The following is a 13,019-nucleotide window of genomic DNA, read 5'->3' on the forward strand; positions in this document are numbered from 1 at the left end:
AATTCTCTTTATTTATTTTTATTTTCTAATTTTCTCAAGGATGAGCTTGGGCCTGTTAATATTGAAAGAATAAAGGTCGATTACCAGTGAGTCAAATGAACTGGAAGAAAGTTCACTTGCACTTCACTTGGTGTTGTTCTATTCCCCTGCTGTTAACAGGGTTATGTAGGATGGTTCAAATTGAACTAATGGAATCACAAAATCACACCTTTATAATACTGACTTCTCTAGTTTGAATACTTCTAAAGTCCTACTCTTCTCCAGCGACATCTCAATGCCAGCTGCAATTGAACTGTTTGTAGCATCAAGGGATACTGAAGTGCTGGATGAATGATCCTTTACCTGCTGCAGTACTCACAACTCAATACATCACCACTATTGTTAAATTGAAGGGTGGGTATGGCTGTTAGCACATTAGGATCTTTTCAGCCTCACTTATTTTTCTCCGATCCTGTTTGCAGTTGTGCAGTGACATCCTTTTCACAGATCAAGGATATTGAAGTAAGAGTGTTACATGGTGGCTGAGGTGCTATAAAATGTGAATAATTAATCTGAGCCCAAAAACCCAATTGTGATCAAATGTATCCCAGATGATCAATGATGGCTATGGCAAGCTGTCTTCAAGAAGTCAACTTTTTAACTGTATAACGCTAACTTGTTTTACAATAATAACTAAACTAGAATATTGTATACAAGATTATTATTATTTTTAACAGTTTGTTTTTGGCTTTCGCAGGTCAGCATTCGTGATTGGTTATGGGCGGAAAAAATCTATAACCTCTGTGAGATTCTTTGTAAAGTTCACAAGGTAACTGTCTCTGTGTGCCATGATACGAAATGAAGCTATTCAGGCAGAAGTGCAGACCAATGAACACAGTAGGCTCAAACTCATACATGAGATATCTGTGGTCCACACGGCATATGTTAGGTAGAAGGAAAGCAATATTAAAATCAGAAGGGTGCAGGTTTTCATCCCGTCATGGTCATGTAGAGTCGCAGCTTATCTCAGTTGTTGTATTCTCAATTTTGAGTCAGAAGGAAGTGGGTTCAATTATCTAGGTCTGCACTCCAGTGCAGCACTGATGCAGTGTTACATTTTTGGAGGTGCCATCCTGTCAATGAGATTTTAAATTGCTTACTTGTTTAGGTGGGCACTGAAAACTGTCATTGGAAGATGACAGGGTTACAATTTTATGAGGATGTGATCAAATGGGCTAAAAGGCTGTGTTCAAATTGGCCTTGTGAAGTGATAATATTAGGTGCACTGAATAATGAAGCTTCTATCTCTGTAATTGTGATTTCAAATAGAATATTTACACATTTAGCTCAATTGGCACTGTACTTTTTCCATTTTAGAACCAAGACTGCAACGTGATAAAGAAATTTTTGTGCTATTTTGCTCAAGTCTTTTGATGACTTTTAACGAAAGAGTAGAGGCAGGTTCAAGTATGTGAGTCAGATCTCTGGCATCGTTTGACCACTGAAGATAGAAGATATGATACCAATCTAATTTAAGATGTGCTGCATATATTTATAATATATTAAAAAGCTTAAATCTGCAAACCTCAGTTCCAGTTGTCCCACCTTTTTCCCATTATCAATTCCTATGTTCACATGTATAATTGGAACGACCAATGTAAACGTTTTATGCTTAATGACATCTTCCCACCAAATGGTGGTGCTATAGGGCATCAATTTTGCATTTCCCAGCTCATCAGCTGATAATTTGGAGAAACATTTATGGTTCAACCAACTCTGCTTCTCAAATTACCTTAGTTTTGTTATTGAACTATAAACAATAATATCAGATCAACTCATTTTATAACAATAAGGCTCAAAAGCATGACTATAAACTCAGGATTAAATTATTTCCATATGCTCTGCTCACTTATTCTCAGCCCTCCAAAAACCCTTTCACCTGAAGAACACATTTGGCCTTGACCCTTGTGTGTGATGCCATGGGAGATAGACCAGTATTTCTAAATTATATTTCCAAATATATTTGATGTAGGATCTGTTGTAGTTTGAACTGAATATGTAAATATAGCCAATGAAATCACAATTGCAGTAGTTTGTAAATAATTTTTGTGAGGATTATTAATAATGTGGCTAATTCAAATTAGATATATAAACTGGGTTAGAGTTTCCATTTTGGGCAAAAGTGGGAATCCGGATGCAAATTGTGCTCAAAATTATGCTAGTTTACGAATTGAATTTTTTGCTCAAGGTTCTGCTTAAACTCACCAAGTGTAAAATCTTCCATGATCCAGCGCAATCAGGCGGCGTTTAAAATATAATACTTTTTAAAGAATTTTTGTATTAAAAAATATTCCTTGATATATTTAAAAGTGGAAACTTGCAGTTTTATTAAAACAGCTGAAAATGGGTTTATCATGGAAAATAAGCATTTTTAATCAGATAATCTACGTAGGAGTTACCTGATCTTAAATAACTGAAAATTACTTTAAAAAAAAACTAAAGCGAACCATTTACTAGTTTCATTGGTGTAGAGTAGTCAGTTTCTTCGTGAATTAAATACTTTTTTTAATAATTAAAAGCTTTTGAAAGGTGCCTATGAGTGGCCTTGCACCTACAAAAAACAATTTAATTTTAAGAGCCTCCTCGAAGGTCCGTAAATGAGCACAATCAACAGAATTGTCATGGTGATTAATTCTATTGGGCGTGGACAGTTTTGTAGGTGGGGCTGGTTTCTAGCATGATGTGTTTTAAACTAGCGCAACAGATCGCGGAAACTCAATTTGCGCTGGAAGTTATTTGCGCTTTAAATTTCTCAATCTTTTGCGGTGGTTTGGCCGACTCGTGCGGAACAATCCAAGGCAACCTAGCGGAAAGTCCCGGCCAGTATTATTTTCTTTCCAATCCTCATTTTGAATTGTTTTGCAATACCCTATGAAGCAAAGAATCTCAAAATTGGTAATTTAAAAAAAATCAGTTCGTCTGGATGGACAACACAATGGGTGTTTTCTTAAATTTCACAACAAATATTTGCATGTTGAAGGTCAAATCTACGTTTCATCACTTCTGTACCAAATTTTACTAGTAACATTTGGTTGGATTTAATTTCTATTTTATGTATGACATTCACAGTGCTTTTGGATATTTGATTCTTTCCTTAGATAATTCTGCAAGATTTAATGTGAGCGACAGCCTTTTTCTTCCAGTAAAACTGACATTTGATTCTGCATTAATGAATAGCAGACCACTCAAGACAGTTAGCTGAATCTGTCTATTCTTGAAATTCAATAAATTAATTTATAATATAATGGGTCTTGATGGACAAATTACATTTGTGCACTGTGGCAGTACCTTTAATTTCCCATCTTAAAATATTTATTTTTCCAAATATACAGAATAAATGTTGAGTCATGTCAATTGTGCTTTAAAAGAAAAGCATCTGCTTGAAACAGTTCACTTCTAGAATACTTTATCGTGCTAAAATTTTCTTAAAATTATATTTGCCCCATAATCTGTGAGTATCAGCAATGGCTAATTAAAATGCTTTATACAGCATTATCTGCCTATAAGATTAAATGGCTCGAAGATAATCTACTGCAGAATATTTTACAGCTCTGGCTTGCTGATGAATGCTGGCTACAAGCAAACTTATATTTAGGTCTTCATCAGGACTGCGAGCTTCAAAACCAGAGGCTGTATGGTTTCAGTGTCCTGGCGGGTCAAGGCGAGAACCATTATTTCTGCGTAGAGATGGGGAGCGAGCTTGCAGTATGGGAGAAAACTTTCCAGAGAGCTGTTTTTATGGAAGTGCAGAGAACAGGGGTAAGTAGAACAGGATGAACTCTTTGTATATGGTTAATATGTATATTGTGACAAAACCATAAGTATTTGTGTTTTGGCTCAAGTTTCAAATGAGGTGCGAATAGACACTTTATGAAATCTATAGTCTTTTATTGTGATGTGTGCACAATATCAATTTGTAAAACAATTTGCAAGAAGATCTGTATTTAATTGTCAAGCTACAGAAATACTGACAGTACTTTTTTGCGGGAAATAATTTTGTATGCAACAACATACATATGCATATCATTGTTTCTATTATTCTAACAGAGAAATAATTTCACAAAGGTGATTTTTCATTGAAATTCGATCATTCTGTATTAATAAACTACAAATGACAAAATGTATCTTCTATTCACTTAATCTTAGATATCAAAATCTTTGTTTCAAATAATTAAATTATTTAAATGTATTTTTCTCAACTACATGACATGCAGAATTTAGAATAACTCTAGTGAGTCCAGACACGGAAACATAAAGCAGCTCATTCATTCTGAATCCTTTGCTGGACTTCCCACCTTGCACTAAATCTATCCATTATGTTTATCTCCCAATGTGTGCGGAATACATATAGGATTATCTGCTAATGAACACAGTGCTTTTTATACAAAAAGGATCAGTACAAAGAGAAACTGGAGTTCTGCCATATGCTTGTGTTTTTACAGACCTAGTCCTGGTACATAAGAAAATTAGAACATAAGAATTAGGAGCAGGAGTAGGCCATACCTCCCCTCGAACCTGCTCCCTCATTCAATAAGATCATGGCTGATCTTCGACTTCAACTGTACTTTCTAGCTCAATCTCCATAAGTTGACTATACTCGACAACTGAGCCTCCACAGCTTTCTGGGGCAGAGAGTTCCAAAGATTCACCACCCTCTGAGTGAAGAAATGTCTCCTCATCTTAGTCCTAAATGACCAACCCCTTATCCTGAGACTATGCTCCCTAGTTCTAGTTACAGCCTCTCAGCACCTACCCTGTCAAGCCCTCTCAGAATCTTTTATGTTTCAATGAGATCACTTCTCATTCTTCTAAACTCCAGAGAGTATAGGCCTAGTCTACTCAATCTCTCTTCATAGAACAACCCTCTCATCCCAGGAATAAATCTAGTGAACCTTTGTTGCACCCCCTCTAAGGCAAGTGTATCCTTCCTCAGATAAGGAGACCGTTAGGTGTGGTCTCATCAAAGCCCTGTACAATTGCAGCGACTCCCTTATTCATGTCCTCCAACCCCTTTGCAATAAAGGCCAACATCTCATTTGCCTTCCTGATTGCTTACTGCACCTGCATGTTAACTTTCTGCGTTTCATGTACAAGGACCCCCAGATCCCTCAGAATACCAACATTTAATAGTTTTTCACCATTTAAAAAATATTCTGTTTTTCTATTCTTCATACCAAAGTAAATAACCTCACATTTCCCCACATTATACTTCATCTGCCACCTTTATACCCACTTAGATCAGCTGTCTATATCCCTTTGTGATCTCCTCATAGCTTATTTTTCCACCTAGCTTTATATCATCAGGAAACTTGGATACATTACATTCAGTCCCTTCATCTAAGTCATCAATAAATATTGTAAATAGTTGAGGCCCCAACACTGACACTTATGGTACCCTACCAACCTGAAAATGACCCATTATTCCTTTTCTTTGTTTTCTGTCCATACTAATATATAACCCCCAACCCAATGAGCCCTTATTTTGTGTAACAACCTTTTATGTGGCACCTTATCGAATGCCTTTTGAAGATCCAAATATATTACATCTACTGTTCCCCTTTATCTACCCTGCAAGTTACATCCTCAAAAAACTCTAACAGATTTGTCAAACATGATTTCCCTTTCATAAAAAAACATGTTGACTCTGCCTACGTTAACAAAAACTAAACCTTAGAAAAAGATTTCCTGCCCTTTTTTTGTAAACTCTGATCTTCCTTGCTGGCACATTCACCGCATAGTGCCATACTGTGCAATAAAAGATAACAATCAGCAACAGATTTATTTTCCCATCACTGTGGATGCAGAGTGAACATCAGCAATATCACACTTTGGTGTTGCACAGGTGGAGAGTAAGCAAAGATTATGAAGAGAGATTAGAAGCTCTGAAGCTGCTTTTCTAGTCGTCCATTGTTACTGTTTTTTTAAAGATTTTGCTCGGGAAAAGAACAATTAGAACATGCAGCATATGTTCCCATCTCATCTCTAATAAATAATATTAGTGACAGGAAGTGTGGCATTGACTTTATTTAGTGGTACAGAAAAATATCTAATTGGATTTCTGCACAGTAAGTGCCATTACTGCAGCAAATAGTCTTGTTTTTTTCTGATTTCTTTCTTTATTTTAAGCACTGATCATAATGCGACTAGCCCTTTCTGTTATTATTCGTCATTTCTTAGGGAAGTACTCCTAAAGCTGTACAAACAGCATTAAGCAGAAGCCTGCACACAGATTTATTAATGTAATTCATCTTTTGTATAAATCTCTGGCCAAAAGTACTTTCTGAAAGAGCGATATGAGGTTGAAAATGAAAAGCATTAAAATAGAGTGCATTTTGTAACGAGAATTTCTAAATTGAAAGCAGTTTGCTTTCTTGTCAAAAATGGCTCTTTTGTCTGTGTGTCCGTTTTATTTTTGCTATTGCTACATGTACCCCTGCCTAACACTGGAGCACTGATACCATGCTGCCACTTCCATGTCTACCCAACCACATAATAAATAGGCAGCATCAGGGCCTTGACTGAATGGGAGTCCTTAAAATTGCTGATCCATTTCCATATATTCTTACCCTGCAGTAACATTGAGAGGTAATAGCCTCTTTAGCTTTTGATATTAGTGTGCTCATTCGCCCTCAATTCTCCTGCAACAGGGCAGTGGTGGCAATGCTAAAAGCACAGTGGAAGAACATTCAAATTAAAATATCCGTCTTATGGTGCGTAGTTCTGTTTCATTCTCTTGAATATATTTTTGTCCAATTGTATTGTATAAGGATGCAGTTATATGATAACAGCAACAACAACTTACATTTGTATAGCACCTTTAATGGAGTAAAACATCCCATGGCACTTCACAGGAACATTTAGTTTATAAGTTTAGCACTGGTGTGAAGCAGTTTTGGTTTCACACTAATACTAGATTCATGCAGTATACGTAGGGTGTGTAGGCCCAAACTAACTCCGAAGCAAGGCAGAGTGAGACTTCCTCCTCCAGGCTCTGCTTCACTCTGGTGTTGAGTTAGACACTGACACCCGATCCTGGCTGTATTTACACTGTTGGCTAAATTTTGCAAGGCCCTGAGCTATCAGCATGGCTTACATTCAACTAATGCACATCTGTAAATCACAAGCATGCCGCCCAGATTTTCTAATACATGCCAGCTGTATATGATGTCATAGCAGTAGCACAGCCTTGAAGTTTACCCATATAACTGCATGCCTAAAGCACTTCACACCAATGCTAAAGTTATGGTAAAATAAACATCCTCAGACCGTGAAATTGTATAGTGCCCCATTTGGGGGAAGTAACAGCTTGAGGTGAGAGTTCCTGCACCAGGTGCAGAAGTCCAGCACTGCGACCTATATTTAGCTTTCCGCCCCCGAGATATTGCACTCCACTTGCTCAGTGGGACAGGAGCGGGCGCAAAGCTTCCGTGAAGTTCACAGCGCTATGTGGTGGGATGCATAGCGCTGGCTTGTAGACAGGGCCCTCCCCTTTATTAAAAGGGAGGGCCAAACTGCCGAGTCTGTGGGCGGGAAACAGGGCCATCCCTGGACCACCAGGGAGCAGGGTGCCGTGGTAGCAGCTCGGCACACAAGCGGAGTGCTGGGTTGCAAGATCGAGTAAGAAGGCCATTTGTTTTTCATTCCCCACCTCCCTTTTAATTATCATCCCGTGAGCAGCCTGCAGCTCAGTATATGCCCCGTGAAGCTGTCGCGGGTATCGTCCATGGCAGCGTCAGGGAGCGCTACTGAATTTTCACTCCGGGGTGAAAACGGGTCACTGCACACAGTGATGACATCGTCATTGCCGGCGCAGCGGAACAGGCTGCTACCGGTAGGAGCAGGGCGCTATCGGTTACTACCGCTGCTAAACTCCCACGGAATTTTGCGAGAGGCGATAGCGGTGCCATGGCCAGGTGAAGAGTCGTTAACACCCCCAGGAGTGCTATATGGTAGGCGCAAACACCTCGAATTTCTCCCCATTAAACTTTTAGCATCAGCACTAAACTGATGAAAATGAAAGTTTGTCTACATACTTTTGAAAGATGGACATTTTTAAATTCAATGTTAATGTGCTACTCGGAAACAGATGAGAATAAATGCTGAGGAACAATGAAAGTGTAGCACAAGTTTTGCAGCCAAATAAAATGCCATGATTTGCATTATTCAATCCATATACTTACATAAGACCAAGCTTTGGAATTACTAGTTACTCACTGTTTACACTGATCAAAGTTGATTATTTGGAAGAAGCTTCACAAAGCACGCACATAAGAACATAAGAAATAGGAACAGGAGGAGGCCATATGGCCCCTCAAGCCTGCTCCGCCATTCAATAAGATCATGGCTGATCTGATCATGGACTCAGCTCCACTTCCCCGCCCGCTCCCCATAACCCCTTATCCCCTTATCGTTTAAGAAACTGTCTATTTCTGTCTTAAATTTATTCAATGTCCCAGCTTCCACAGCTCTCTGAGGCAGCGAATTCCACAGATTTACGACTCTCTGAGAGAAGAAATTTCTCCTCATCTTTGTTTTAAATGGGCGACCCCTTATTCTAAGATCATGCCCTCTAGTTCTAGTCTCACCCATCAGTGGAAGCATCCTCTCTGCATCCACCTTGTCAAGCTCCCTCATAATCTTATATGTTTCGATAAGATCACCTCTCATTCTTCTGAATTCCAATGAGTAGAGGCCCAACCTACTCAACCTTTCCTCATAAGTCAACCCCCTCATCTCCGGAATCAACCTAGTGAACCTTCTCTGAACTGCCTCCAAAGCAAGTATATCCTTTCGTAAATATGGAAACCAAAACTACACGCAGTATTCCAGGTGTGGTCTCACCAATACCTTATATAGCTGTAGCAAGACTTCCCTGCTTTTATACTCCATCCACTTTGCAATAAAGGCCAAGATACCATTGGCCTTCCTGATCACTTGCTGTACCTGCATACTATCCTTTTGTGTTTCATGCACAAGTACCCCCAGGTTCCGCTGTACTGCGGCACTTTGCAATCTTTCTCCATTTAAATAATAACTTGCTTTTTGATTTTTTTTCTGCCAAAGTGCATGATCTCACACTTTCCAACATTATACTCCATCGGCCAAATTTTTGCCCACTCACTTAGCCTGTCTATGCCCTTTTGCAGATTTTTTGTGTCCTACTCAACATTGCTTTTCCTCCCATCATTGCATCATCAGCAAACTTGGCTACGTTACACTCAGTCCCTTCTTCCAAGTCGTTAATATAGATTGTAAATAGTTGGGGTCCCAGCACTGACCCCTGCGGCACCTCACTAGTTACTGGTTGCCAACCAGAGAATGACCCGTTTATCCCGACTCTCTGTTTTCTGTTAGTTAGTCAATCCTCTATCCATTCTAATATATTACCCCCAACCCCGTGAACTTTTATCTTGTGAAGTAACCTTTTATATGGTACTTTGTCAAATGCCTTCTGGAAGTCCAAATACATTACATCCACTGGTTCCCCTTTATCCACCCTGTTCGTTACATCCTCAAAGAGAACAGACATTTTAATGTTTTGAGCGAACCTATCATCAGACATAACTTATAGACTGTGCTTTCCCCACTCGCGTATCTAATTTTGCATTCAGCTACGAGATCATGATTCATAGACCACATTAACTGCAAATCATGTTCTGTCTCAACATGTCATGTACCAGTGTAATAAATTAGTTCAATTAAGAACAGAAATTGCCCGTGGCATTGATGTGGAATGGCGCATGTCGCAATTTTTCTCTACTTCCAGTGTTCATTCTTTTGGGACTTTATCTGTGATAAAAAACTGGGTCTGGTTGTCAGTATTTGTTTTTCTTTCCCATGCATATTGCAATTGTGGGAGGTTAATGCATGTAGTTCATTCAACATGAACTAATTTAATAATTGTTTTAATGTGCCATATAATTATCAGCCGATTATCTCTCAAGTGGCTGCCGGCTATGGGAACTATCTAATTGAGAGATCAGAAATAAAAACAGAAAATTCTTGAAGTACGCAGGAGGTCTGTTAGCATCTGTAAAGAAAACAGACATTTTAATGTTTTGAGCGAACCTATCATCAGAACAAAGATCAGACATTGGTTTTACCTTTGTTCTAGTTCAAATACAACAGTCTGGAGATTACTGTTACCAATATTAGGAGATGAGCACTTGATGTTCCCATGTGACATACGAACATGAGTAGGTCATTCAGCCTCTCGAGCCTGTTCTGCCATTCGCTTTCTGATAGTTTAACTGGTTAAAATAAATGAGTTCATTTTCACAAAGGTAGAATTTACAGTTGGTGATATGAGCAGAGAAATGCACAACACACTTGTATGACAGAGTAATGTCACAGAGTAATTTACAGAGTAATGTCACACAAGTGTGTTGTGCATTTCTCCACTCATATCACCAACTGTAAATTCTGCCTTTGTAAAAATGAAAATTGAATTTTTACAAGATGCCACAATCCTCAGATCAGATTATAACTAACTTACAATAATAACACCAACTTTTAATTTTATAACCTGTTGTAAGTAGTTATCATGTAGTGAAGGTAAGAAAATCATTAGGCGCTTCTCTTGTAAGAATTTTTAGAAACAGAAAAAATCCAATAGGTCTCAACAAGTCTGTCGTTTACTGATAGATCAATCCTACCTGCCTTCTCACCCTATCCACCTGTCTTCTCATCATAATCTCTCAAACCCTTCTTGTAACTAGCAGAGTGGACAAGGGAGAACCAGTGGATGTGGTGTATTTGGACTTTCAAAAGGCTTTTGACAAGGTCCCACACAAGAAATTGGTGTTCAAAATCAAAGCACATGGTATTGGGGGTAATATACTGATGTGGATAGGGATCTGGTTGGCAGACAGGAAGCAGAGAGTGGGGATAAACGGGTCCTTTTCAGAATGGCAGGCAGTGACTAGTGGAGTGCCATAGAGCTCAGTGCTGGGACCCCAGCTCTTTACAATAGACATTAATGATTCAGATGAAGGAATAGAGTGTAATATCTCCAAGTTTATGGATGACTTGGGTGGCGGTGTGAGCTGTGAGGAGGATGCTAAGAGGCTGCAGGGTGACTTGGACAGGTTAGGTGAGTGGGCAAATACATGACAGATGCAGTATAATGTGGATAAATGTGAGGTTATCAATTTTGGGGGCAAAAACATGAAGGCAGAATATTATCTGAACGGCGGCAGACTAGGAAAAGGGGAGGTGCAGCAGGCGGTAAAGAAGGCAAATGGTATGTTGGCCTTCATAGCTAGGGGATTTGAATATAGAAGCACGGAGGTCTTAATGCAGCTGTACAGGGCCTTAGTGAGGCCTCACCTGGAATATTGTGTTCAGTTTTGCTCTCTTAGTCTGAGGAAGGACGTTCTTGCTATTGAGGGAGTGCAGCGAAGGTTCACCAGACTGATTCCAGGGATGGCTGGGCTGTCATATAAGGAGAGACTGGATCAACTGGGCCTTTATTCACTGGAGTTTAGAATGATGAGAGGGGTTCTCATAGAAATGTATAAGATTCTGACGGGACTGGACAGGTTAGATGCAGGAAGAATGTTCCTGGTGTTTGGGAAGTCCAGAACCAGGGGACATAGTCTTAGGATAAGGGGTAAGCCATTTAGGACTGAGATGAGGAGAAACTTCTTCACTCAGAGAGTTGTTAACCTGTGGAATTCCCTGCCGCAGAGAGTTGTTGATGCCAGTTCACTGGATATATTCAAGAGGGGGTTAGATATGGCCCTTACGGTTAAGGGGATCAAGGGGTATGGAGAGAAAGCAGGAAAGGGGTAGTGAAGGAATGATCAGCCATGATCTTATTGAATGGCGGTGCAGGCTCGAAGGGTCGAATGGCCTAATCCTGCATCTATTTTCTATGTTTCTATATTTCTATGTTATATATGTGAACTTGTATTTACTCTGTACAGCCACCAGAGGGCTCATCCCCTGGAGTCCCAAGGGATTCCATAATCCCTTGGAGCACTGGTATTTAAGGAGACCTCACAGGTTGGAGAGGCACTCTGGAGACCTGCAATAAAAGACTACGGTCATAATTTACTTTGAGCTCACAGTGTTCAGTCTGACTCTTTCACTATACATAACAACTGGTGACGAGATACAGATAGTGAACCCAAAGATGTGGAGAACAGTGGGCATTCTGGAGAAATTCTCGGAGGGAGATGATTGGGAAACTTTCGTGGAGCGACTCGACCAATACTTCGTGGCCAATGAGCTAGATGGGGAAGAGAATGCTGCCAAACGAAGGGCGATCCTCCTCACCGTCTGTGGGGCACCAACATATGGCCTCATGAAAAATCTGCTCATCCAGCGAAACCCACGGAGAAATCAAATGATGATTTGTGCACACTGGTCCGAGAACATTTGAACCCGAAGGAAAGCGTTCTGATGGCGCGGTACCGGTTCTACATCTACAAAAGGTCTGAAGGCCAGAAAGTGGTATGTCACCAAGCTAAGACGCCTTGCAGGACATTGAGAATTTGAAGGACATTTGGAACACATGCTCAGAGACTTTTTCGTACTTGACATTGGCCATGAAACCATACTTCGCAAACTTTTGACTGTAGAGACCCCAATCTTGAGTAAGGCCATAGCAATAGCCCAGGTATTCATTGCCACCAGTGACAATACGAAGCAAATCTCTCAGCACAAAAGTGCTGCTACAAATACTGTGAACAAATTTATGTTGTTTTAGAATTGTAACGTACAGGGCAGGTCACACGTACCTGCAGCTGCACGTCCACAGATGTCTCAGAGTCCGCCATCAAGGGTGATGAATGCAAGACCGTTAACACCTTGTTGGCGCTGTGGGGATGATCATCATTTCCATTCATGCTGATTCATAGGGTACGCTTGCAAGGGCTGTGGAACAATGGGACACCTCCAACGAGTGTGCAGTCGAGCTGAAAATCCTGTTAAACCTGCACACCATCATTTTGCAGAGTAGGACAGATCCATGGAGG

General features: G+C 39.9%; 1 protein-coding gene across 1 annotated transcript in view; it reads left to right on the forward strand.

Moving 5' to 3' along the window:
* Positions 1 to 13,019, forward strand: part of sntg2 (syntrophin, gamma 2) — a 403,287-nt gene that overhangs the window by 312,249 nt on the left and 78,019 nt on the right. The window contains exons 13-14 of the mRNA XM_070884354.1: positions 737 to 808; positions 3,589 to 3,798. Of these exons, the coding sequence (XP_070740455.1) occupies positions 737 to 808; positions 3,589 to 3,798 (282 nt within the window). The remainder of the gene's footprint in view (positions 1 to 736; positions 809 to 3,588; positions 3,799 to 13,019) is intronic.

Source organism: Pristiophorus japonicus, chromosome 7, assembly GCF_044704955.1.
Source record: "Pristiophorus japonicus isolate sPriJap1 chromosome 7, sPriJap1.hap1, whole genome shotgun sequence".
NCBI classification, from domain to species: domain Eukaryota; kingdom Metazoa; phylum Chordata; class Chondrichthyes; family Pristiophoridae; genus Pristiophorus; species Pristiophorus japonicus.